Source organism: Megalobrama amblycephala, linkage group LG9 (assembly GCF_018812025.1).
Source record: "Megalobrama amblycephala isolate DHTTF-2021 linkage group LG9, ASM1881202v1, whole genome shotgun sequence".
NCBI lineage: Eukaryota > Metazoa > Chordata > Actinopteri > Cypriniformes > Xenocyprididae > Megalobrama > Megalobrama amblycephala.
Window position 1 is genome coordinate 12105474 of NC_063052.1, and position 26879 is coordinate 12132352.

General features: G+C 34.5%; 1 protein-coding gene across 1 annotated transcript in view; it reads left to right on the forward strand.

Moving 5' to 3' along the window:
• Nucleotides 1–173: 173 nt before the first annotated feature.
• Nucleotides 174–26879, forward strand: part of si:ch211-57n23.4 (immunoglobulin superfamily DCC subclass member 3) — a 37231-nt gene continuing 10525 nt past the window's right edge. The window contains exons 1-8 of the mRNA XM_048201604.1: nucleotides 174–523; nucleotides 8410–8721; nucleotides 11424–11568; nucleotides 11661–11791; nucleotides 12034–12171; nucleotides 13329–13487; nucleotides 21212–21377; nucleotides 21737–21987. Of these exons, the coding sequence (XP_048057561.1) occupies nucleotides 346–523; nucleotides 8410–8721; nucleotides 11424–11568; nucleotides 11661–11791; nucleotides 12034–12171; nucleotides 13329–13487; nucleotides 21212–21377; nucleotides 21737–21987 (1480 nt within the window). The 5' untranslated portion in view covers nucleotides 174–345. The remainder of the gene's footprint in view (nucleotides 524–8409; nucleotides 8722–11423; nucleotides 11569–11660; nucleotides 11792–12033; nucleotides 12172–13328; nucleotides 13488–21211; nucleotides 21378–21736; nucleotides 21988–26879) is intronic.

Consider the following 26879-nt stretch of genomic DNA (forward strand, 5'->3'; position numbering starts at 1 on the left):
ATTTGATTATTGTATGTTTTTATGTTATTTTGCTCAGATATATCAGCCATAACGCACCTACCCAAAGGCAGCAGCTCGTTTAATGATTGGTTCATCACAGAGCCACCTGTCACTGCCGGCCAGAGCGCGCGTGGCAACGTCCGTGTAGTGACCATGCGCGTGTCAGCAGCAACAACAACATCATGAATAATTAATGAGCGCCGCGCTCACCGCTGTGCTGAAGCCGCTCACGGGATATTCTCAAAGTGGCCGTGGACGTGACCAGCAGCGCCCAGCTGGAGCGCCGTTAATGTGTTAAAGTAACGATGTTATTCTAGGTTGACTACGTTTAGGATTTGTATTCGAATGCAAAGACATTTACACCGAAGAAGCAGCAAATTTCTTTTTTTCTTGTACACTTTTGAAACTCTTTTTAACCCCAAAGAAGTCACCTACCTGTTTCCATTTTTTGGAAAGGATTTAACGTTACACAGGAAAATGAAGCCACGGATTTTACTGACCTTCCTGACGTTTATTGGTTCTTGTGAGTATAAACTTGACTATTTTTACAGTGGAATACTTTTTAGTCATTTTGTGTGCTATTCACCCATTTGTGTGCACTTTGCTTTCCACGGGGTTTGAAGCATAATTTGACCAGAAAGATTTAAAGATCATATTTTGAGTTTTGTATCAAAAGAATAACTTTTTTTCTGATGAGACTAGCATACAAACTGTCTAATTGCTTTTATTTGGATAGCCTAAATGTCCTCAGTAGTGCGTTAAATTAATAAAGTATGACCTCAAAGCTAATTCACATATTACAATATTAATATTTATTAATATTTTACTTGTCTTTAGCTACATAAAACACTCTTGTCGTAGAGTTTCTTTATCCTGATTGTACACAAAGATGTTGCATCTTTTTAGACTTTAAAAGTTCATAAAAGTAATTTCAGCTGTTAATATTCACCAGCTCTATGCTGTTTTCTTTGTTAAATTAGTATTCACAGACACAGGGTGTTTCGCACATAATAGGGAACTTATGAACCTTTTAACTTCAGTGTATTTGAACACATTAAAACTGAAATTTGGATAAATAGAGTAGAATTAAGCTTAGTATTTAGTTTAAATCAGATAATGTGTTTAAAGCCATATCTATATAGCCAATAGTTTGTTCAGCTAAGAGTTCATTTTAATGACCCAAATTTAATCTTAGGAAAATTGAAAACTTAAGTTTAAATGCTGATTTAAAATCAAACGTATAAAAATTAGAAATGACAGAAATTAAATGGTGACAATTTTGCTATAATGTTGAAAGAATACACAAAAAAGTAGAATTACATTTTTTATCACTATGCAAAAAGTCTCATCTGATTATCTTATTAATGTATTCTTTAATAAGTTATAGAAAAAATACCATACGTTATCAGGGTAGAGCAATCATATACATCATGCATTAAATCCATTTTTCTTCTCAATAATTCAGGCTTTTATAAGAAACAAACATTTGTTCTGCTTGTATATTAATATAAAGAGATTAAACGACTGGACTTAGGATCAAAACAGTTTATTTTCAAACCAGATGTTATTGCCATGAGGTTAGATCATATGCGTTCTTTAGAATAAATCTCCTGTGGAATAATAAATAAACATAGTCGGAAAGTTGAACAGAAGGAGATGGGGAGTCTCAGGGAGGAGGGGGGGAGAAACAGATGACCTTACAGACAGAGGGTCTGCGGTGACCTTGGGCGGTATTAACCTTTGGGGTCCCCTCCTGGACAGCGGAGCGGTCCAAAGCGGGTGGAGCGAAAAGAGACAAAAGTGGCCACCTCTCCCCACCCCCTTTGACCCCAACACCCTGATCTCCATAACACTGCTCCAGCCTTACTGGGAAGCAGGGGTACATTTAAAATCGCCTTAAAGCTGTTGGAGGTTTATGTGTGTGCATGCCTGAATATGGTTATGCTGGAGTAATCCCGCTTCAGACTCCTCATCACTCCAGTAAGCTAATTCTGACAAGTCACTCATCTAGATAATCCACATACAGGTCACAGGATGTCTCTATCACAGCAGTAAGAGTAATACACCTTACTAAAGGGACAATTATGAAGTTAAAAGCAAATCATAGTCTGGACCTGAGCTTCACAAAGTTTCTCCTACCAAGTAGTTAGATAGATCTTGGTAAAGTTGGTAAATCTTGGTATAGACAAAATGGGGCTGAAAATGCTGGGTTAAAAACAGCCCATGTTGGGTTGAAAATGGAAAGACCCAGTGATTGGGTTAAATGTTTGCCCAACCTGCTGGGTAGATTTATTTAACCCAACTATTGTTTAAAATTATTATAATGCTCGCTTAAAATTGACCCAAAATATGTTGGAAATTAACGTTTATTAATATGTTTAATACATTTTAATAAATTAAATTTAACCCAACTGCTGGGTTAAAACAACCCAATCACTGGTTTTGTCTATTTTCAACCCAACTTGGGTTGTTTTTGCTGATTTGGTGCTCTATTATTATGAATGTTGAAAACTGTGATACTTTTTAATTTCAAATCCATCCTCGAAATAACTTCCATCTCCAGTTGATCACCACAGAAGTTGTGAGCCACTTCACACTCCAAAAAATGCAGGGTTAAAAACAGCCCAAGTTGGGTTGAAAATGGACAAACCCAGCAATTGGGCTTTTTTAACCCAGCGTTAAAACCCAGTATTAAAATGCTTATTAATAAGTGTTCATCTTTTGATTATTATTGTTGCCTCTAGTAATAATTTTGGGTTCATTTTAAGCCAGCAATATAGTAATTTTTAAACAATAGTTGAGTTAAATAAAACTGCCCAGCACGTTGGGCAAACATTTAACCCAACCACTGGGTCAAAACAACCCAATCGCTGCACTGTAAAAAAGAATTGTTGGTTTAACTTAGAGAGGTAAGTTGGTTGCCTTAAAATTTTGAGTTCATTGAAATGAAGGGGATTGGTTTAATCAGCAGAAACTCAGAATATTATGTTCTGTATCTGAACCACATTAATTATTAAAGTTGATTTGACAAGAAAAAATGTTGTGATAAATCATGAAAATACTTTTTTATAGTGTGAGTTTGTCCATTTTCAACCCAGCATTCTTTAAAGTGTATAATACGCTGATTTGGTGCGCTATTATTATGAATGTTAAAAACTGTGATACATTTTCAATTTCAAATCCATCCTCGAAATAACCAGTGGATCACCACAGAAGTTGTGAGCCACCTCAGTCTGTACATTTATTGCTCTAATTGAAGCAATACCCATTTCCTCATGGTAATGAAGCTGTCGTAATAACCTGTAATACAATGTGCTGGCTAATCGGCCACAAAATGAGTTCGTTTATAGAGGCCTTAAAACTGGTTTCGATGGTTCTGTTAAAGAAAGTCATCAGGGTTCATCAAGCCAAAGAGGAACTAACAGTGGCATTAAAACTCACATGTTGCAGCAGAGGGACATTTTAACCCTTGGTTGCTCCATTAATAAGATTGGCTTAATGGAAGCCCTGGACCCCCTTCTGGTCCTTATCCCAATAATTAAAGACCTGAGGCCATAGTGATGAGGTGTCCTCCCCCTCCAATTGGAGCATATTGCTTATTGATTTTACCCAAAGGTTTCATGTCTGAAAAAGACTTTTTCCATAAAAGCTGGTGACCTACAGACATGATCTAATTAATAGAAAGTACCATTATATATCTGAAAAATTGCATTCTTTGGAGTCAGATACTTCATGTCATCAGAAAAGTAGAGCTCAAACAAGCTAATTGGTGAGAGGTAATGGTTAATAAGGAGGGCGTAGTCAAACTGCAGGGGATTGTTTCCTCTCAAGTGTGTTTGCATGACTTTGAACTTGGCGTATGCCACCTAATGACAATCAGTGTTTAAACAAAAGACAACTTAGCCTCAAATGACCAACACAAAGGAGTGTTTGTGCAGACAGCTTGTGGCTGTTGTAGTCAGGGAGAATTTAACTCCCATTATGGAGTCAAAAGAAGCCCACCCGGAGCAGCGTGATCCCCCCTTTCCACCCAGCTTCTTTACAATTCCTCCTCCAAGTTATTCAGCCATTGTTTACGTTAGATCTCCTGCTGCTGCCATGGATATAATGGGAGAAAAAGAGAGCGAGAGGAATTTGTGAATGTTCATATGCATTTAGAATTTCTTTCAAAGGCATATATCACTTTTTCACAGTTTCAGTGATGCTAAAATCTTCTCTGGACAAAGGAGAGACCCATATAGAAATTATAATGAGCGTTAAAATTAGAATATTTGGCTTGAGTCTTATAGCTCTGGAGTGTTCAGTTCTAAATCCTCTGACTGTTTTTTCCTCAAATCTCTTTTTTTTCCTCCTCAGATTAGCCATGAAACAGACCTGTGCAGATTTATATGTTCAAAAGTTTGGGTTCAGTAAGACTTTTTGAAAATAAATTAATACTTAATTGCATTAAATTGATCAAAAGACAATAATGACAATAAAGACCTTTGCAATGTTTCAAAAAACGGTAACACTTTATTTTAAGTTGAAGTAGTTACACGTTACTACATGTACTTACTACAGTAATAACAGTAAATTATGCATAATTACAAATAACAAACCCTAAAGCAAACCCTAACCGTAACTCTATAGTAAGTACATGTAGTTAAATAATATTACTTATTTGAGTAGATACAATGTAACTCCATCACAAAATAGAGTGTAACCCAAAAAACTTTAGCATCAAATATATGCTGTTTTAATACAGGACACTTTCATTTGTACACACATATTATTATATTATAGTAAGGTAAAGTGATGGTGAGAGTGATACAGATCTTTGCCACATTGACCCTTCATGGACGAAGGACATTAGAATAATGTCTGGCCTCCAACAATAGTTTGTGAAGTTCAGGTCCAACCTTAGTCTGGGGACAATGGACCGAATTGGGGGCTGGGACTGTGTGTGTGACTGGACACAGGCTGTGTGCCTTAAGCCCCACGTTGTTCATCCACCCTTCACCAACTCTCTCATGACCCTTTAGGGACCGAGGTCACAGCCCAAGGGGTGGGGATGGGTGGGGGTCTCCTGCTGCTCAGAACACCATCCACAATCCCCCAAAACTGAATGATCAGAATTCTCCCCAGACTTGAGCTCTTAATCACACTTCTGTTCGGGTCTCATGCAGGTTGTAGAGGGTTATTAGACTTTATAATCAACATACCCTTCATCATCACCATTGTGGCAACCATGGAGATCTTAGAACAGTGTTTGATGTATAATGACAAACTTCTCTGATGGAAAGATCATGCAATGCATAGATTCCATTATGAGATGGGCAGAAACAGAAAACCTTAAAAATCTTATAAAATGGTATATTGTTCTCTAGGATGGTTAGTGTTAAAGATCCAGTCCATTTATATCACATTTCCTTAGTTAATTGGGTATATCAAGCAAAAATTTTATATTATATTTGTACACCCATACTTTTATTGCTTAGGCCCATGTGTTATACTTATATCTCTGAATCCAGCTTGTGTGACATAACCCCCCTTTCCCCTGGGACCTCTGAATTTCATTAACACTTCGGGTGCAGTATAAGCCAGGGAAGGGTCAGATGTAAGCTAGCCCCCATAAAAATGAAAAAAGAAGAGACAGACTCGTCCCATCTACATCTGCTCAGTGTATGAGCTCACTGGGAGCAAAAGGAGCATCCCAGATATTCCCTTCAGTGGAAGACATTATAGCTCTATATATTTATGGACTCCAGAACTGATATTGTTCAAGGTATATGAGTCCAAGACATGATTGAGCTTATATGGTCATGTTGTCATGGTTAATGTCAGATTTTACAGCAGTGGTTTCCTAAAGTTTGCACGCTCTTAAGTTATAAGAACCAAATAATTCTTTTCATTCTATACTAAAATAAAACCTCAGTCATTTTAAATGCTACAAGAGAATTTAGCCATCACAACATTACAATATGAAAAAAATATTTGCTAAAGATTAAGTTAATGGTGCACACTAAAAAAATGCTGGGTTAAAAACAACCCAAGGTGAGTTGAAAATGGGCAAACCCAGCGGTTGGGTTAAATGTTTGCCCAACCTGCTGGGTAGTTTTATTTAACCCAACTATTGTTTAAAAATGACTGTATTGCTTGTTTAAAATCAACCCAAAGTATGTTGGAAATTAACATTTATTAGTATATTTAATGAATGAACATTTATTATTAAGTTTAATGAATAATTATTAAACGATATTATTAAATTGCTTGTTCACCACACCTTTTGATTATTGTTGTTGCCTCTAGTAATTGTGTCTGATTTTCAACCTATTTTGGGTTCATTTTAAGCCAGACATATAGTAATTTTGAAACAATAGTTGGGTTAAATAAAACACATTGGACAAACATTTAACCAAACTGCTGGATTAAAACAACTCAATCAATAGGTTTGTCCATTTTCAACCCAATTTGGGTTGTTTTTAACCAAGCATGTGTTATTAAATTATTAGTGTTTTTAAAGATTAACTTTAAGTTAGCATTAGGTTACGGTAAAGGTAATTCAAATGTAAAACTGCACAATTAAATATCCAATATTAGCATACCAATATCCGTATATGTAAAAGTATTGCTAATTTCTCAGATATTATCGATAACCGATATATTACAGATATATATTGCATCCCTATATAGAAGCATAACACATCATCTTTTGTTACACCTCTATATAAAACTAAAAATATCAAATAATAAGCAGCTAAATGCACTTAAAAAGGATAATTCACCCAAAAATAAAAAATCTGTCATCATTCATGATATTTCACACTTGTATGACTTTATTTCTTCTGCAAACACATAAAGGCATTTTAAAGAACTGTACATACAATGAAAGCCAAAGGGTCCAAAAATCCCATTTTTTTGGCTGATCTATTCATGTCATGGCTGTCATGATCAAGTGCAGGTGGTGTTCGAGGACCCCAGTGGTCAGAAATGAGTATATGTTAGCAAGCAGAGAAAGAGTGCTTATTGGATGGGGGGTAGGTTATATCCATCCACCTAACAGATGCTGAAGGAAGGTACATCTCATCTAATGCAAGTTCAAGAGCAGACTTGTGCTCTTTTACATAACAGCTGCCGGAGACACCGGCCATCTCCAGAGGTCACATTAAAGGTTGCTTTAGGTCTGGAGTTCTCCGTATGAAAAGCACAGAAGATGTGTGGAATGGCCATGTAGCGAGTTGACAATGAGAGAGGACTGGGGTGAGCCAGTGGCATGGGAAAGTCACCCTGGAATCAGACTGAAAGGAAAATGTGACCGCTGGGGGGGTTTGGAACGGTGGGGGTTTGTATAAGTGGGGGGCAGATGGTCCAGACTGAGAGAGGTGCAGAAGGCTCCTGGTGGTTACCCAGAGTTTTTTTTTTTTGGTGTCGTCACAGGCCTATTGTCATCAGGGTGGGTTTACTCAAAAGAGATTCCTCTAACTTGACCCCATAACTCACCCTAATTCTCCATCCCTTCTACTCTGGCTTTGTCACAGCCCTCTATGCTTCACTGGCTGCATTGCGTTTGTCTCTATTGTGATAACCATGTTTGGTTTGATGATACTGAGTAAATATGCTTAGATGGTATAGCTTACCATGACGTCAGTTCTGAGACACAAATGCAATCTTTTTAGATATGGAAAGTTTCAGAGCTTTCACTTTGGCATTTTTCCTTTTCTTTGAGTCTTGAAGTGACAAAAATACATGCATATCATGAACCCAAAAGACTTTTAGCAATTTTAAAATAAAAAATATTTCAATCAAAAGTAGCTCAAAATCATGCTAACTTTAATGTCTATACAAGTCATTTATTTCTAAAGCGCTTTATACAATACATATTATATCATAGCAGCTTCACAGTAATAAACAAGAAACTAACAATATTAATGTTGCAAAGTTATGAATACAAATTTAAGCTCTAAAGCAGCTCTAAAAAGACAATAGTGCCATTATTCAGTTCTGTTTAGTTCAGTGTTGATTAAATTTAGCTCAATAACAGTGTGAATGTTGCAATGTTCATTAGTTATGATGCAAACTCTTACACTCTCACTATTACAGATGGTAATAGTGTCAATATTCAGCTCAAATCATGTTGAAACAGATTCGATTCAACTATAAAGCAGCTTTATATAAGACAGTTGTCATTATCCAGCTCAATTTAGTTCTCATTCATTAGCGTCACTGCAGTAAAGTTGATAATATTGCTGAATATTAAATGTCTTTTAAACCTGAGGACTTTGTCACCATTGTTTTGATATATCATCATTTTTTAATACATATAACTGTTATTATAATCTCATTTCTGCATTGTAGACAATTTATTTTACATACATAATTTTACTTTTAGGGTTTGTTTCAGTTGTGTTCTGACCCATCTCTCACTTTCAGGTTTGTGTAATGGATCTGAGTTGGCTTTCCTTACGGAGCCCAGTGATGTGATCGCGGTACGGGACAGGCCGTTGATGCTGGACTGCAAGGTGGAAGGCGAGGGTCCCATCACAGTGACGTGGCATAAGAACGGAGCGCCGTTGCTTCCTGGAGTAGGCAGTCGGGCGAAGATCCTATCCAACGGCACGCTCCTGATCCGGAGCTTCCAGAAGAGACGGGATGGAGATGCTACCGATGCTGGAGAGTATTACTGCGCTGCACAGAACCACTACGGCATGCTGGTCAGCCGCAAGGCCCGTGTGCAGCTTGCATGTGAGTGACTGAGGAGAAAGCATCTCAAACATGGGCAGCTAATCAAATAAACACTTTGGGCTCTATTTTAACGATCTAAACGCATGGTCTGAAGCGCATGGCGCAGGTGGACTTAGGGCGTGTCTGAATCCACTTTTGCTAGTTTAACGACAAAAAAAAAAAAAGTTCCAAAAGAGTTGTACCTAGTCTCTTAATGAGTCATGGGTGTGTTTTGGGCATAACGTGCAATAAACCAATCAAAGTGTCATCTCCCATTCCCTTTAAAAGCCAGCTGGACTTGCACCATGATGGATTGCTATTTACATGGCGGAATATAGACACCCTCAACCTGACGAGTTGGTTTAAATACATTTGTATTGCCACGATTGATCAAATAATTAGCCAATTTCATTCATCATTACTGCAAATAGGTAATTCTAATACATGCAATATGTACACAATAATAATCTTTTACATTGCAGTTGTTTTCAGTTGCCTTAAAACAGCAACACGCCAGCAATGCGCCTGAACGCACCTTGTTTTCAGACCAGCACGCCCATGGGCGAATAGATGGGTGCGAGTGCATTTGCTATTTAAACAATGTGGCGCTGGATGTGAAAATGATAACTGTGTCAGGCTGAAACTAGCAAAAAACACTTGCATCGTGCCTGGCAGCATATTGCACCGGGTGTATGAAAGGGCTCTTTAAATGGATAGTCATTCATTATTATATTAAATCGTATGCTTTGCCTATACTTTTAATTGTTTATGTGAGAAATACAGTGATATAGTGGCAGCACAAATATCCACTTACTCTTTGTCTGTTTTTACTATATCCTTTCCCATCTTCCTCTGGCTCTCCCTTTGGTCCTATAAAAGCAGTAGGGTGGGTGATAATCCTGTAGAATTATAGTTGTCACTACATGCTTCCCCAGAAGGTGCTACGTTACCATGGCAATGAACTCTCATTGGGAGGCCCTTCTTCTAACACCCCTATTTATTGATTATATGAATGACCAGGCTATTTAGACCACAAAGCTCTTGGCACCTCGTCCTACATCCCCAATGAAAATCAACATTTTACATGCCAATATCAAATTATCATGGTAACTACACATATGTGAAAGTAAGAATAATTGTTATACCACATGGAATCCTTACAGCGAAAAATCTTTTAATAAATAAATGTTCTTTTTTCAGTATCTAGGAAACATCTAGAAAACAATCAAATGTTATATATGTATATATATATATATATATATATATACACAAATATCCTCAAAACAGGATAAATTTACTTGACATGCAAAATCATGAAGAGAATATATCCTGAAACCTCACAGTTGTGTTACATTTATGCTTAATATATAATAACATTATATATATTTAATAATATATATGATTAAATGTATATTTCTGTACAATTTTTTAATTTTTTTTTAAGGAACTCTCTTGTGCTTACCAGGCTGCATCTGTTTGATTAAAAATACAATAAAAACAGTAATATTTTGAAGTTTTATTACATTTTAAAATAACATTTTTGATTTTTATTTTACTATATTGTAAAATCAAATTTTTTCCTGTGATCAAAGCTGAATTTTCAGCATCATTACTCCAGTCTTCAGTGTCACATGATCCTTCAGAAATCATTCTAATATGATTTGCTGCTCAAGAAACTATTAACTTATTATTATCAATGTCTAAAACAGTTGTGCTGCTTAAAATTTTTGTTTAAATTGTAATCCATTTTTATCACGATTCTACGGAAGAGGATTAGGGCCAAGCAATAATAAAAAAATAAAAACCATCTCGAGATTAAAGTTGTTAAATTTCGAGAAAAAACTCGTTCAATTTCGAGAAAAAATGTTGAGAATAAAGTCATTAAATTACGAGAAAAAACTCGTTAAATTTCGAGAAAAAAATTTGAGAATAAAGTCATTAAATTACGAGAAAAAAGTCGTTAAATTACGAGAACAAATTCGTTAAATTATGAGAAAAATGACGTTCAATTTTGAGAAAAAATTCGAGATTAAATGTTGAGAATAAACTCATTAAATTATGAGAAAAAAGTCATTAAATTTTGAGAAAAAATTCGAGATAAAATGTTGAGAATAAACTCATTAAATTATGAGAATAAAGTCATTAAATTACGAGAAAAAAGTCATAATTTAACGAATTTGTTCTCGTAATTTAACAACTTTTTCTCATAATTTAATGAGTTTATTCTCAACATTTTATCTCGACTTTTTTCTCGTAATTTAACGAGTTTATTCTCAACATTTTATCTCGATTTTTTTCTCGTAATTTAACGAGTTTATTCTCAACATTTTATCTCGACTTTTTTCTCGTAATTTAACGAGTTTATTCTCAACATTTTATCTCGATTTTTTTTCTCATAATTTAACGAGTTTATTCTCAACATTTTATCTCGACTTTTTTCTCGTAATTTAACGAGTTTATTCTCAACATTTTATCTCGACTTTTTTCTCAAAATTTAACAAGTTTTTTCTCTAAATTTAACAACTTTAATCTCGTCTTATTTTTTTTATTACTGCTTGGCCCTAATCCTCTTCCGTACAATTCTTTGATGAATAGAAAGTTCAAAAGAATATAAGATAGAACATATCTCACTCAACTAGTATTAATGATTATTTATATTTATTATATGGATTATTATTTATTATTATTATTACATATCTCACTCAATTCTCTTTGTCCCACAGCTCTCCCTAAATTCCACACTCACCCAGAGTCCATGTCAGTAGATGAGGGAGGTGTTGCACGTTTCCAGTGTCAGGTCAGTGGCATTCCTGAGGCCAACATCACTTGGGAGAAGGACCGTGTTGTGCTCGGAACCTCTGATGACAGGTAACATGGTCATCGCCGACAGTCTTTCTTTATATTCTTCCTCCTCCAAATCTCCTCCAAAATCACTCATTCATGTCACTCCTTCTCCACAGGTACACACTTCTCCCAATGGGTATTCTGCAGATTACAGGAGTTAAGAAATCAGACGCTGGCGTCTACCGCTGTGTCGCCACCAATATCGCCAACACCCGCTACAGCCATGAAGCCTATCTGAACGTAACCGGTCAGTAGTCAACCTTGATCTGACAAACACCCCAGACTGCATGTGCATAACCTTAACCCTCATCCAGTAAATAAGGCCTGAATTGTGCTAAATTATGTTTGTATTGAGCATGTGGTTTGATGAAGGACACAACCTGAACATTGATTACCTCAAATGTCATGCTGTCAAATGTCATCTTTATATTAGCGATCTGTAATTTAGCTCCAGTCTTATCATCTCTTTATTTGCTCTTCTACTCTCAGGAGGTGTCCCTCGCACCTATAAGGAACCAGTCATCCTGTCCGGCCCACAGAACCTCACCATTACAGTCCATCAGACCGCCATCCTGGAGTGTATCGCCACTGGAAACCCTCGCCCGATTGTGTCTTGGAGTAGACTTGGTAGGAATTCTCATACTTAAACAGTCCAAGGATAACTTAGGGTGTGTTCACACTTGGCAGGTTCAGTTAAAACAAACTCTGCTGTGATTGTTCTGTTAGTGCGAATTTACCTTGGCATAGTTGAATAACAAGAGTTCAGTACATGGAAAAGACATACACAGAGTTTCAAACTCCATTGTTTCCTCCTTCTTATATAAATCATTATATATACATTACATATACATTATATTAACGTCTGGATCTGTGCACAGCTGAATCAACAGACTAGGTAAGCAAGCAAGAACAATAGTGAAAAATGGCAGATGGAGCAATAATAACTGACATGATCCATGATATCATGATATTTTTAGTGATATTTGTAGATTGTCTTTATAAATGTTTCGTTAGCATGTTGCTAATATACTGTTAAATGTGGTTAAAGTTACCATCGTTTCTTACTGTATTCATGGAGACAAGAGCCGTCGCTATTTTCATTATTAAACACTTGAAGTCTGTATAATTCATAAACACAACTTCATTCTTTATAAATCTCTCCAACAGTGTGTAATGTTAGCTTTAGCCACGGAGCACTATCAAACTCATTCAAAATCAAATGTAAACATCAAAATAAATACTATACTCACATGACCCGAAGCATGCATGCAGCATACATGACGAACATCTTGTAAAGATCCATTTGAGGGTTATATTAGCTGTGTGAACTTTGTAAATGCACTGTATTATAGAGTCGTGAGCTCGATGGGCAGGGAGCATGAGATTTAAAGGGCCAGCAGCCCCTGAATCGGTGCATAGTTAATGATGCCCCAAAATAGGCAGTTAAAAAATTATTTAAAAAAAATCTATGGGGTATTTTGAGCTGAAACTTCACAGACACATTCAGGGGACACCTTAGACTTATATTACATCTTGTAAAAAAACGTTCGATGGCACCTTTAATGAGTTCTCAGCTGGTAAAAAATAACATCATTTAGTACAGCACAGAGCATTGTTTTGGATGTTCGGTAAGTTGGATGTTCAGTGTGAACACTAAGCGAACCAAAACTAAATGTGCCGAAAGAATCAAGAGAACTGAACTACAAGTGTGAACACACCCTTAGTTGTTCTCTAGTTCTGAACTTCACGTAATTCATTACCTTCTCATAATTTATTTCCATCAGATGGCAGATCCATCGGAGTGGAGGGCATTCAGGTGCTGGGCACGGGCAACCTGATGATCTCGGATGTCTCCCTTCAGCACTCTGGAGTATATGTGTGTGCTGCCAACCGGCCTGGCACCAGGATGAGGCGTACCGCACTGGGCAGGCTGGTAGTGCAAGGTAAACCTCCTGCATTTCTAATGGAAATCCAAATATATTATTTTGTGACAAACACTAGTCATCTTCCACTTCAAAATCTCAGATTAAAGGGTTAGTTCACCCAAAAATGAATTTTCTGTCATTAATTACTCACCCTCATGTCATTCCAAACCCATAAGACCTTCGTTCATCTTCAGAACACAAATTAAGATATTTTTGATGAAATCCAAGAGGGTTTTTTTTTATCCCCCATAGAAAGCAATGTAATTACTGTCATTCAAGGTTCAGAAAAGTAGAAAAGACATTGTTAAAATAGATAAAATAATTGATAAAAATAGATAATAGATAAAATAATAAAATAACTGAAGTATATGTTTTAGCTTCATTATTTCGTAAATGTTCCAAACTCATGTGGGAAGTAATAGCTGACACCACACCGCTTAATCCTGATTTGTTGTGACACAAGTTCACACAGTGCCACTATTACAGTCATTTTATTATTTGCACACTTCACTGAGCACAACATAGAAAGCCTATTATCCTTTGTGCATGTTTCTTTGTAGATGTGTGTGTATATGGGGGTATATTTCACAAAGACTATGAGGACCAGTAGAATTGGCTTTGAACATGACCCTTGGAAGCTCACTGGTCAGTCAATATTCAGGCCCTCCCTTTTTTTTCTCACTCTGCTCTGGGTCTGATGGTGTGGGACTCTGACTACCATTATGGTAATTATGGCCTGCTGGTCCTGTCCAGCTGGGCTTGAGAGGAATAGCTTGGGTAATGAAGTCAGCTGTTAGGAGATATCCCCCCTTCAACACCCCAATGACAAAGCTCATCCATCACCCTGCTACTGTCCGTACATTCAACCTGATCATATATCCCTGAGGTATATATATATGCTCCTCTCATTGGCTATCTTCAAAGTAGCTGCACGCTGGGGGGCTTTAGGACAAAAACAACATGAGAACAAATGGGTAAATCATCCATGAGAGGGTGGAGTGCAAAAGTCATATTTAATATCACACAGTCAGTAGCTGTGACCATCTAAGCATCTAAGATTCATTTGAACATAAAAGTGATAGCCAGGAGACAGAAAAACAAAATCAAAGCACACTGCATATCTGCTGTATATAAAATCCTGCTGGGATAATGTAGATTATCCTCTTGTCCTTTAGCTTTCTGCATCTGTTCATTTGTTAAAATGTTGTTGGAATTGCACCCAGGTGTGCTTTCTCTATCTGTGTCCCAAATGTCCAGCTTAAGCCTGATCAATCAATAGTCACCCCTATCAGTCTTTTACAACAGAATTGGCAGTGAAGCCATTTGGGGGAGGTAATCTTGAATGTATTGATTCATTTATTGATCCACTTTTTGTGTAAGATGGGAACAAAGAGATTAGGTTAGGTTATTTCTCCAAAATGGAAACCAAAAACCCTCATGAAGTAAGTCAGATCAGTAATGCAAAGTGAAATTTAGAGTAACGAGTCGCAGAAATGAAATTCCCTACCAAGGAATTGCTTAAGAATGCTTTATTAACAACACTTAGGTTCAATTTGTTAACATTAACGCAACTGACAATGAACAATAATTGTTAATATACTGCATTATTGTTCATTATTTAGTTAATGTATTATGAATAAACATGAATTATGTTCATTTATACAACTTGAATTGATAAAATGTATTAGTATTCACTACTGTCCTAAAGCTTGGGGTCATTAAGATTTTATTATTTCTTGTTTTAAAGATATTAATACTTTTATTCAGCAAAGATGCATTAAATTGATCAAAATTGGCAAAAAATTTACAAAAAAATTCTATTTCAGATAAATGCTGTTCTTTGGAACTTTCTATAGAAAAAATATGTATCATGTTTCCACAACTGTTTTCAACATTGATAACATTAAATGTTTCTTGAGAATCATATTAGAATGATTTCTGAAGGATCATGTGACACTGAAGACTGGAGTAATGATGCTGAAAATTCAGCTTTACCATCACAGGAATAAATTACATTTTAAAATGCATTCAAATAGAAAACATTTTAAATATAATATTTCACCATATTAGTGTTTTACTGTAAGTTTGATCAAATAATTGCAACCTTGGTAACATAAGAGACATCTTTCAAAAACATTAAAAATATCTCACTGATCCCAAACTTTTTATATTTAGAAATTAAAATTAACCCTGATTAATAAATGCTCCTACAGAATTGTTAAATGTTAGTTTATGACATCTAATGCAGTAACTAATGTCAATGAATTGAACCTTATTCTGAAGTGCTACAATTTCAGTTGTTTTTAAATGTAAAATCATTTAAAAAGCAGTTTTAAAGTATTTTAACTTGATGGACAAGTATAGAAATTCAATAGACGAAGCGGAAAGGGGAATATGGATATTTTAGTCCTGTTCTGTGAACACATTTGATAACTTCTATCAGTCTGTCTGCCAGTCACAAAGGGAAAACCAGCACATCCTAGTCAAGTTCAAAGCTGAGAGGTCCATTTATGTTAGGTTATTGTGGAAGTGAGGTCTGCACTTTCACACAGCCGTGAAGGTTGGGACAGATGCCGAGCCAGGATGTGGACAATAGAGAACAAAAGGTTAGATAGACAGGCAAAGAGCAGTTTTCCTAGTGTGCATGTGTATGTTTTGGGAGGGGCGAGGTATCCCCTCTCACCTCTGCCCTCTCATTTCTCACCTTTGACATTGGCCTAGGAAGCTCTTTTAGCCAGTGGAGGGGGTGGAGTCTCCTCTGACAGACAGGTGATGAAGCAGTGAGGGAGGGGCAAGCAGAATGGATGGTCCTCAAATGAGGAAGGGTGATGGTCCTTCTTGATCCTCCCCCCACAGTTTCCATAGCATCATGAGGGCAGTTGTTCTCGTCCCAGCTGGTGGTCAGGCAGCGGGTGACGAAGTTCAAGAGAGGGACTATGACAGTATAACATCTTTGTGTCGAGGGAACCCCTTCCTTTATCTTCACCCTGGGTTGTTTTTTAATATGAGAAAATGACTGGATCAGCTGAAGGCATTAAAATTCTTCTGATATCATTACATGTCGCTTGATATCCAGTGATTGCTTTCAAGAACCAGTTCAGTCAAGTTTTGTTATGCATATGAAAGTATTATGCATCAAGAGTCAGCCATGTTTTTCAACAATATTAAAGGATTAGTTCACTTCAGAATTAAAATGTCCTTATAATTTACTCACCTCCATGTCATCAAGATGTTTATGTCTTTCTTTCTTCAGTTGAAAAGAAATTAAGGTCTTTGAGAAAAGCATTCCAGGATTTTTCTCCATATAGTGGACTTCAACAGGGACCAATGGGTTAAAGGTCCAAATTGCAATTTTAGTGCAGCTTCAAAGGACTGTACACGATCCCAGACAAGGAATAAGGGTCTTATCTATCGAAACGATTGGTCATTTTCTAAAAAAAGAAACATTATATACTTTTTAACCACAAATTTTCCTCAAAAACCTTCATTTCTTTTTCGACTGAAGAAAGAAAGACATCTTGGATGACATGGGGGTGAGTAAATTATCAGGAAATTTTAATTCTGAAGTGAACTAATCCTTTAAGGGGTGTCACACAACAGAAATGAATGAGGAATAGCCACCTGATCATATTCAAGGTCAGGATCTGAGACCCTGCTAAAAGAATAACTGATCAATACATGAGATGGATTGGACAGTGATGCTGTCAGTTGACTCTGGTTGTAAAGACACAGCTGGTTAGTTAGTAGCAGAGGGAAAAACAGTCCCCCAAAAGCTGATGCTGTTATTTAATTGTACTCTGATTGCTTCCTCTTTGCAGGCAAGGGAAATTGCATATGTCATGAAATTATAAATCCATCGTAATCAGTCACAGATCGACATGTGCATGTGTTTTATGTATGCGTGTGCTCTGTTTATGGCTGACTTTCACTCATGTAATTAAAGTTTGATTTCAGTCAGACTAAAATACTAATTTGTCTTTTTAAGATGCCATATAAATGCTTTAGTATGACGTAAATAGTACCAGAGCGGGTTTGATTATTCCTTTTGACTACACGTGTTATAATGTGAAAACATTTTTCTGAAAGATTAAGTTTAATGCCACAGTCAACCATGTTTATTATAACATGATGCAAATAAGCTCTGATTTCCTATTATTTTTGGAAATAGGGCTAATATCAAATCTCAGTTGATGAAAGACACTATAGTATAATTATACACTTTACACGTCAAACGTTTGTGAAATAAATCTCTTATGCTTATCAAGGCTGCATATGATAAGAAATGCAGTAAAAACAATAATATTTCAAATATTATTACAATTTAAAATATCCTTTTCTGTTTTCCTCAGAAATCATTCTAATATGCTGATTTGGTGCTCAAGAAACATTTCTTATTATTATGAAAACAGTTTTTGCTGCTGGAAACTAATACAGTACAATTCAAAAGTTTGGGGTAAGATAGATAGATTAAAAAAAGAAGAAGACATTAATACTTTTATTCACCAAGGATGCATTAAAGTGATCAAAAGTATCACAGTTTCAACAAAAATATTAAGCAGCAAAAGCTGTTTTCAACATTGATGATAATATTTGAGCACCAGTCATTGATAATATCTGAGCAGAAAATCAGCATATTAGAATGATTTCTGAAGGATCATGTGACACTGAAGACTGGAGTAATGATGCTGAAAATTCAGCTTTGATCACAGGAATAAATTATATTTTACAATATATTCAAATAGAAAACAGTTATTTTTAAATTGTAATATATTGCTGTATTTTTAGTCAAATAAATTCAGTCTCGGTGATCATAAGAGACTATTCTTTATTCCAAACATTTGTCCAGTTGTGTATATCAGCCAGACAGATGCAGCATGTATCGTCTCCCTCTCAAGACCCTCAGTTTAAAACATTTCTATTCAAGGATGTCTATTCATCAGCAGTTCTACTCAGGTTCAAGTATGAAGTGCTTCTTGGGAGAGAAGAGAACCACAATGACGTGGCTGATGAATGACACCCCCTCCTCATGCACACACTGTGTGTGTGTGTGACCGCCGTTCATTCAGATTGCGTCTGGAGGTCTGAAGTGACCTCTGTCCTATTGTGCCCTGCTATAGTTTCATTATACACACACCCCTCCAGCCCCTCCCACTTTTCACTTTGACCCTAATGTCTAAGCAGAACCCAGTGAAGTGTTTTTAAAGGCTGCATTTTTCATTTCAGGCCTGCGAGGACCCATATGATGAATTTTGTGTTTTTATAGTGGTACTTGATGTCTTGTCATGATATATTAACCCTTAGGTTATATACATTTTCAGTCTTTTTTTGTGTCCATTTAAAAAAAAAAAAAACTCATTCAGGAATATTGTGATACCAATATACTATTTTTATTTATAAATGTATTTTTTTTTATAATTTGTTTTTTTTTTATACTTTATTATGTATTTCCATTCAAATCATTTACATTATACAAATAGACATTTCTTTTATAAAGACATTTTTTTTTTTTCCCAGTAATTGTTGACTTTTTGTTCTTCTACTTTCTTTTTTTATTTCATTTTTTATTATAATACCCACCACCAAACAATAACCAACAATTACATAATTAGATACTATTGCATATATATATATATATATAGTTTGCATATATTTTTTAATATACATATATATATATATATATATATATATATATATATATATATATATATATATATATATATATATATATATATATATATGTGTGTGTAATATAATATTATAAATAAAAAAATAAAAAAATAAATATATATATAATATAATATTATACATAAATAAATAAATAAAAATAATAATAATAATAATATATATATAGAGAGAGAGAGAGAGTATATTAGAATAATAAATAATAATAATAAATTTAATAATAAATAATAATTATTTAAATAAAAAATGCTTCTACTACTACTACTACTACTAATAATAATAATAATGATAAATAATATAAAAAATATAAAAATTATAAAATTAATAAAAAGGAAGGGAGAGTTATATGAAAAAAGTAATTCATCTAATGTATATTTCTCAAAAAGTATCCATTTGCTCTAAATTTATTCATTTTTTTTACAATTTAAGTGACTGACTTTCATTATCAATTGATTCTGAATTAGATTTAAAAAACAAAAAACAAAAAAAAACTTCATTTTTAATTCTCTTTAGAGATATTATCCAGGGCACAATGATGAAAAACAACAATCAGCTGTGAAACCAAATTAAACAGCTTCTCTGCAGCTCATATTGATCTGCCAAATCTATATTTTTGTCCAACGGTTTTAAAAATTTTGACCTCAATTGAAGGGGGGAGCTGTGCTGTTTTAAAGATCGGTGCCTGATTAATAGCTCTCTATTGAAATAGGGCTCCCTTTGACCTATGACCTTCCACACCTCCACAGACCACTTCGGACCCTCTTCCCAGGGAGAAGGGGCTCGTTTGGGGGTGTTTGGTTGTGTCAGTAGATCAATGAGATGCATGGTCCTGGGGTCTGGAGAGCTCTACATATATGCATGGCCATTGTGCGGACACTGAAGAGGTGTCAAGCGGAACGATGAACCTGCATCTGTGCGGCTGAGCCAGACGACGGGCTGCAGGCTCATTTATGAAGAGAGAGAGCAGTTATAAAAACTAGAGTTTAAGTTCAAGATCTGATTGTTGAATTTAGTGCGTTTTATAAGGGCCATATAGCTGGTAAAATATTAATGTCTTGATGTTAAACAAATGTATCTCTGCTTCTTATATGAGCTGTGTTTCTGTATCATACTGTCTGTGCTGCATTAATTTTCATATTCATAACAGAAATTTAATTTTTATTTTCAGAGATCAAAACATTTTACACATTTTAAAACTATTCATATTATTCAATTGTTTGTTTTGATATGACAGTAACACTTTACAATAAGGTTCATTTGGTAACATTTGTTAACTATATTAGTGAAAAATACTTTAATAGCATTTATTAATCTTAATGTTATTAAATTATTATTATTATTATGAATTATTAAAGTTAAATTTTGTTTGTGTTCATATTATTTACTGCACCTGAACTAACATGAACTGTTGTATTTTTATTAACTAACATTATCAAAGATTAATAAATACTGTAAAAAAAAAAAAAAAAAATTGATCATTGTTAATGTTAACATTAACTCATGGACCTTATTGTAAAGTGTCACCAATTACATGATTAAATTGGTTAAATAAAAAAATGTCTTCTTGTTTTTTGTATTTTATTTTAGTTGAGATACTATTATAGTTTTAATTTTTATATTTTCCATGTTCATTTTTTGTTGTTGTGAAATTTTAGTTTTTTTGTTGGGGCTTTTTTTTGTAATTTTTAGGTTTCTTTTTTTATATATATATATATATATATATATATATATATATATATACATATATATATAGGTAATGTGTATATATATATATATATAATGTATGTGTGTGTGTGTGTGTGTGTGTGTGTGTGTGTGTGTGTGTGTGTGTGTGTGTGTGTCTATAGTTTTTATTTGTTTTATTTCAGTTTAGTTTTAGTTATTTTAGTACATCAAATTAAACTAAGTGAAAATGAGAAATGTTTCCTTGGCAGCTAGCTGACATAAAGTCATAAAGTTCAAGTTTTGTAATATTTTAATTCATTTAGCATGTATTTTATTTTAAGTAATGGCTTTAGTTTAAGTGAACTATATTAACCCTTTTCACTCTCTTTCCCCAGCTCCTCCAGAGTTCATTCAGTGGCCGCAGTCTGTGTCTAAGCCAGCAGGGGGCAGTGCTGTGTTCACATGTGTGGCTCAGGGTGTTCCTGAACCTCACATCATATGGCTGAAGAATGGAAAGATACTCACGCCTGGTGACAATGTGAAACTCACTAACAATAACAGGTACACACAGGAAACTCACAAATATCAACAGGAATACACAAACTTACTGCTGAAATACACATTCAGAAATACATAGGCCTAAAACTGTAAACAAAAAATTACCAAAAGTTTTTTAATCTTTTTTTTTTTTAATAATCTAAATCTAAATAGTTTCTGCTTATATGTGTAGACACCTCTTTAGATTTTTTGTATTTTTTTATATGTCTGGAGGCATTACCATCTTCTCTCCACTAGATGTCAGTGTTCACCTGTTTTAGATTCTGTCATCCAAACTCTGTGAATGTTAACAAGGTTACAACATCTTGCAATACATTCACAGTATAGTTTTTTTTTTTTTTAATGATTTTTAATGCTTTTAGCACCCTGGCCGTGACTCGCATCACATCAGAGGATGAGGCCATATACCAGTGCATCGCTGAAAACTCTGCTGGCACTAACCAGGCCAGTGCTCGACTGGCTGTGTCCCTGGCCAAAGAGCTGCCCGATTCCCCTCAGGGCCTGAAAGCCACGGCTCTATCTAAAACCACCCTGCAGCTCTCCTGGACCCAGCCGCCGGCCGAAATCACAGACGGGATAATTGGATACGTGCTGCACATCCGCAAGTATGGCGGTAAGTGCCTCTGGAGTTCTGGCCTGCTTTTATCTCCACTTCTAGACATACACTTGCAACCTTCCCTAGGCACTGCCCTTTGGGGCTATTTTGAAGTGGGTACAACTTTTTCAAGTGGGTGATGTAAGTTTATTTGGACAGACCCTCGAGCCTTCGATTTTTCTGAACTGAATGCATTTTGCTCTCTATATAATATGTGAAATGTATGGAGAAAAAAAACTGGCAGCTGTAACTTTAAAAAAATACCTCTGCTGAAAAAAACAATAGAAACCATCACAGAAGTTCTAATGGTTTCCTCTACAAATACCATTACAAACCATCAACTGTTAACCATTAAAACCATTACCTGATGGTGTCCAGCAGTGTTGCCAAGTTTTCCCATGGAATTGGGCTACTTGTAAACTTGGCTTATTTGCATAAAATATAATTGACTGAAATGCATGTATTGAAATATTTTACATTCTACCAATGATAAAACTGTGAGGGAGGGGGCTTTGTAGCCTGACTACGTCAGACTTCCTACTTCCGCTCAATTTCATTTAGCTTCTGTACTCAGTCTGATACAGCGTCAGAGCTTTCTGTTTGCCACCGGTCTGGAAACAGCCGGGCCAATCAACGAACAGAGGGCGGGCTGAGAGCCGTGACGTAGATGCTAAGCGCCGAGTTTTACATTGTAGGTTAGAGAAATCGAAAACCGAAACGACCGCGGAAATGGGAAACGAGACATGGGATGCAATTCGCTCTGTTATGGAGAACATTCAACTCTTTTTCAAACTGAAGCCAGAGCAAGAAGAGTGTTTGATAAACATTTTAAGTCTTTAAATCTTTAAACAGATTTGAGTTTGATGTCTGTGCTTCGATGCGGCTGTACAGGCGCATAACATACGTCATAACTAAACGTATCTGATTGGCTTACGGGTAACCAATGATTTTAAACTTCAGACAAGCGCCCCCTAGCGAGAGAGAAAACACTTCTCTATTATGCCATTCCAGACTCTGTCTACGAAACAAAGTGAAGTAGCAGAGTCTGGTATTACCAGGCTAGGGGCTTTGAGCTCATTTATGAAAACAGACAAGTTTATGATTACTACTAGTGATTTTCAAGTTGAAATTGTGTATAATTGTGTATGACTGTAAAATATGTATTTTACGTATGGCAGTGGGGTATGTTGAGTTTTTATGGAGGCTTGTTTCCACCATGAAATAAAAAATAAAAAAGGTAATTGCGACTTTTTATCTCACAATTCTGACAGTTTTCTCGCAATTGCGAGTTTATATCTCACTTTTTTCTCCAAATTGCGAGTAATAAAGTCAATATTGTGAGATATAAAGTCAATATTGTAAGATATAAAGTCAATATTGTAAGAAATAAAGTCAGAATTGCGAGTTATAAAGTCAATATTGTAAGATATAAAGTCAATATTGTAAGATATAAAGTCAGAATTGCGAGTTATAAAGTCAATATTGTAAGATATAAAGTCAATATTGTAAGATATAAAGTCAATATTGTAAGATATAAAGTCAGAATTGTGAGATATAAAGTCAATACTGTAAGATATAAAGTCAATATTGTAAGATATAAAGTCAATATTGTAAGATATAAAGTCAGAATTGTTATAAAGTCAGAATTGTGAGTTATAAAGTCAGAATTGCGAGATATAAAGTCAGAATTGTGTTATAAAGTCAGAATTGCGAGATATAAAGTCAGAATTGTGTTATAAAGTCAGAATTGCGAGATATAAAGTCAGAATTGTGTTATAAAGTCAGAATTGTGAGTTATAAAGTCAGAATTGCGAGATATAAAGTCAGAATTGTGTTATAAAGTCAGAATTGCGAGATATAAAGTCAGAATTGCGAGTTATAAAGTCAGAATTGCGAGATATAAAGTCAGAATTGCGAGATATAAAGTCAGAATTGCGAGATATAAAGTCAGAATTGCGAGTTATAAAGTCAGAATTGTGTTATAAAGTCAGAATTGTGAGATATAAAGTCAGAATTGTGTTATAAAGTCAGAATTGTGAGATATAAAGTCAGAATTGTGAGATATAAAGTCAGAATTGTGTTATAAAGTCAGAATTGCGAGATATAAAGTCAGAATTGTGAGATATAAAGTCAGAATTGCGAGTTATAAAGTCAGAATTGTGTTATAAAGTCAGAATTGTGAGATATAAAGTCAGAATTGTGTTATAAAGTCAGAATTGTGAGATATAAAGTCAGAATTGTGAGATATAAAGTCAGAATTGTGTTATAAAGTCAGAATTGCGAGTTATAAAGTTAGAATTGTGAGATATAAAGTCAGAATTACAAGTTATAAAGTCAGAATTGTGTTATAAAGTTAGAATTGTGAGATATAAAGTCAGAATTGTGTTATAAAGTCAGAATTATGAGATATAAAGTCAGAATTGTGTTATAAAGTCAGAATTGTGAGATATAAAGTCAGAATTGTGATATAAAGTCAGAATTGCGAGATATAGTCAGAATTGTGAGATATAAAGTCAGAATTGCAAATTATAAAGTCAGATTGTGAATTGTGTGAGATATAAAGTCAGAATTGTGAGATATAAAGTCAGAATTGTGTTATAAAGTCAGAATTGCGAGATATAAAGTCAGAATTGTGTTATAAAGTCAGAATTGCGAGATATAAAGTCAGATATAAAGTCAGAATTGTGTTATAAAGTCAGAATTGCGAGAAATAAAGTCAGAATTGCGAGATATAAAGTCAGAATTGTGTTATAAAGTCAGAATTGTGTTATAAAGTCAGAATTGTGAGATATAAAGTCAGAATTGTGTTATAAAGTCAGAATTGTGAGATATAAAGTCAGAATTGTGTTATAAAGTCAGAATTGTGAGATATAAAGTCAGAATTGTGAGATATAAAGTCAGAATTGTGTTATAAAGTCAGAATTGTGTTATAAAGTCAGAATTGTGAGATATAAAGTCAGAATTGTGTTATAAAGTCAGAATTGTGTTATAAAGTCAGAATTGTGAGATATAAAGTCAGAATTGTGTTATAAAGTCAGAATTGTGAGATATAAAGTCAGAATTGTGTTATAAAGTCAGAATTGTGAGATATAAAGTCAGAATTGTGAGATATAAAGTCAGAATTGTGTTATAAAGTCAGAATTGCGAGATATAAAGTCAGAATTGTGAGATATAAAGTCAGAATTGTGTTATAAAGTCAGAATTGTGAGATATAAAGTCAGAATTGTGAGATATAAAGTCAGAATTGTGTTATAAAGTCAGAATTGTGTTATAAAGTCAGAATTGTGAGATATAAAGTCAGAATTGTGTTATAAAGTCAGAATTGCGAGTTATAAAGTCAGAATTGTGAGATATAAAGTCAGATTTGTGTTATAAAGTCAGAATTGCGAGTTATAAAGTCAGAATTGCGAGTTATAAAGTCAGAATTGTGTTATAAAGTCAGAATTGCGAGATATAAAGTCAGAATTGTGTTATAAAGTCAGAATTGAGTTATAAAGTCAGAATTGTGTTATAAAGTCAGAATTGTGTTATAAAGTCAGAATTGAGTTATAAAGTCAGATTTGTGAGATATAAAGTCAGAATTGTGAGATATAAAGTCAGAATTGTGTTATAAAGTCAGAATTGTGAGATATAAAGTCAGAATTGTGAGATATAAAGTCAGAATTGTGTTATAAAGTCAGAATTGCGAGTTATAAAGTCAGAATTGCGAGATATAAAGTCAGACTTGTGTTATAAAGTCAGAATTGCGAGATATAAAGTCAGAATTGCGAGATATAAAGTCAGAATTGCGAGATATAAAGTCAGAATTGTGAGATATAAAGTCAGAATTGCGAGTTATAAAGTCAGAATTGTGTTATAAAGTCAGAATTGTGAGATATAAAGTCAGAATTGTGAGATATAAAGTCAGAATTGTGTTATAAAGTCAGAATTGTGAGATATAAAGTCAGAATTGTGTTATAAAGTCAGAATTGTGTTATAAAGTCAGAATTGTGAGATATAAAGTCAGAATTGTGAGATATAGTCAGAATTGCGAGATATAAAGTCAGAATTGTGTTATAAAGTCAGAATTGTGAGATATAAAGTCAGAATTGTGAGATATAAAGTCATAATTGTGTTATAAAGTCAGAATTGTGTTATAAAGTCAGAATTGTGAGATATAAAGTCAGAATTGTGAGTTATAAAGTCAGAATTGCGAGTTATAAAGTCAGAATTGTGTTATAAAGTCAGAATTGTGAGATATAAAGTCAGAATTGTGTTATAAAGTCAGAATTGAGTTATAAAGTCAGAATTGTGTTATAAAGTCAGAATTGTGTTATAAAGTCAGAATTGTGAGATATAAAGTCAGAATTGTGAGATATAAAGTCAGAATTGTGTTATAAAGTCAGAATTGTGAGATATAAAGTCAGAATTGTGAGATATAAAGTCAGAATTGTGTTATAAAGTCAGAATTGTGTTATAAAGTCAGAATTGTGAGATATAAAGTCAGAATTGTGAGATATAAAGTCAGAATTGCGAGATATAAAGTCAGAATTGTGTTATAAAGTCAGAATTGTGAGATATAAAGTCAGAATTGTGAGATATAAAGTCATAATTGTGTTATAAAGTCAGAATTGTGTTATAAAGTCAGAATTGTGAGATATAAAGTCAGAATTGTGAGTTATAAAGTCAGAATTGCGAGTTATAAAGTCAGAATTGTGTTATAAAGTCAGAATTGTGAGATATAAAGTCAGAATTGTGTTATAAAGTCAGAATTGAGTTATAAAGTCAGAATTGTGTTATAAAGTCAGAATTGAGTTATAAAGTCAGAATTGTGTGATATAAAGTCAGAATTGCAAGATATAAAGTCAGAATTGTGTTATAAAGTCAGAATTGTGAGATATAAAGTCAGAATTGTGTTATAAAGTCAGAAT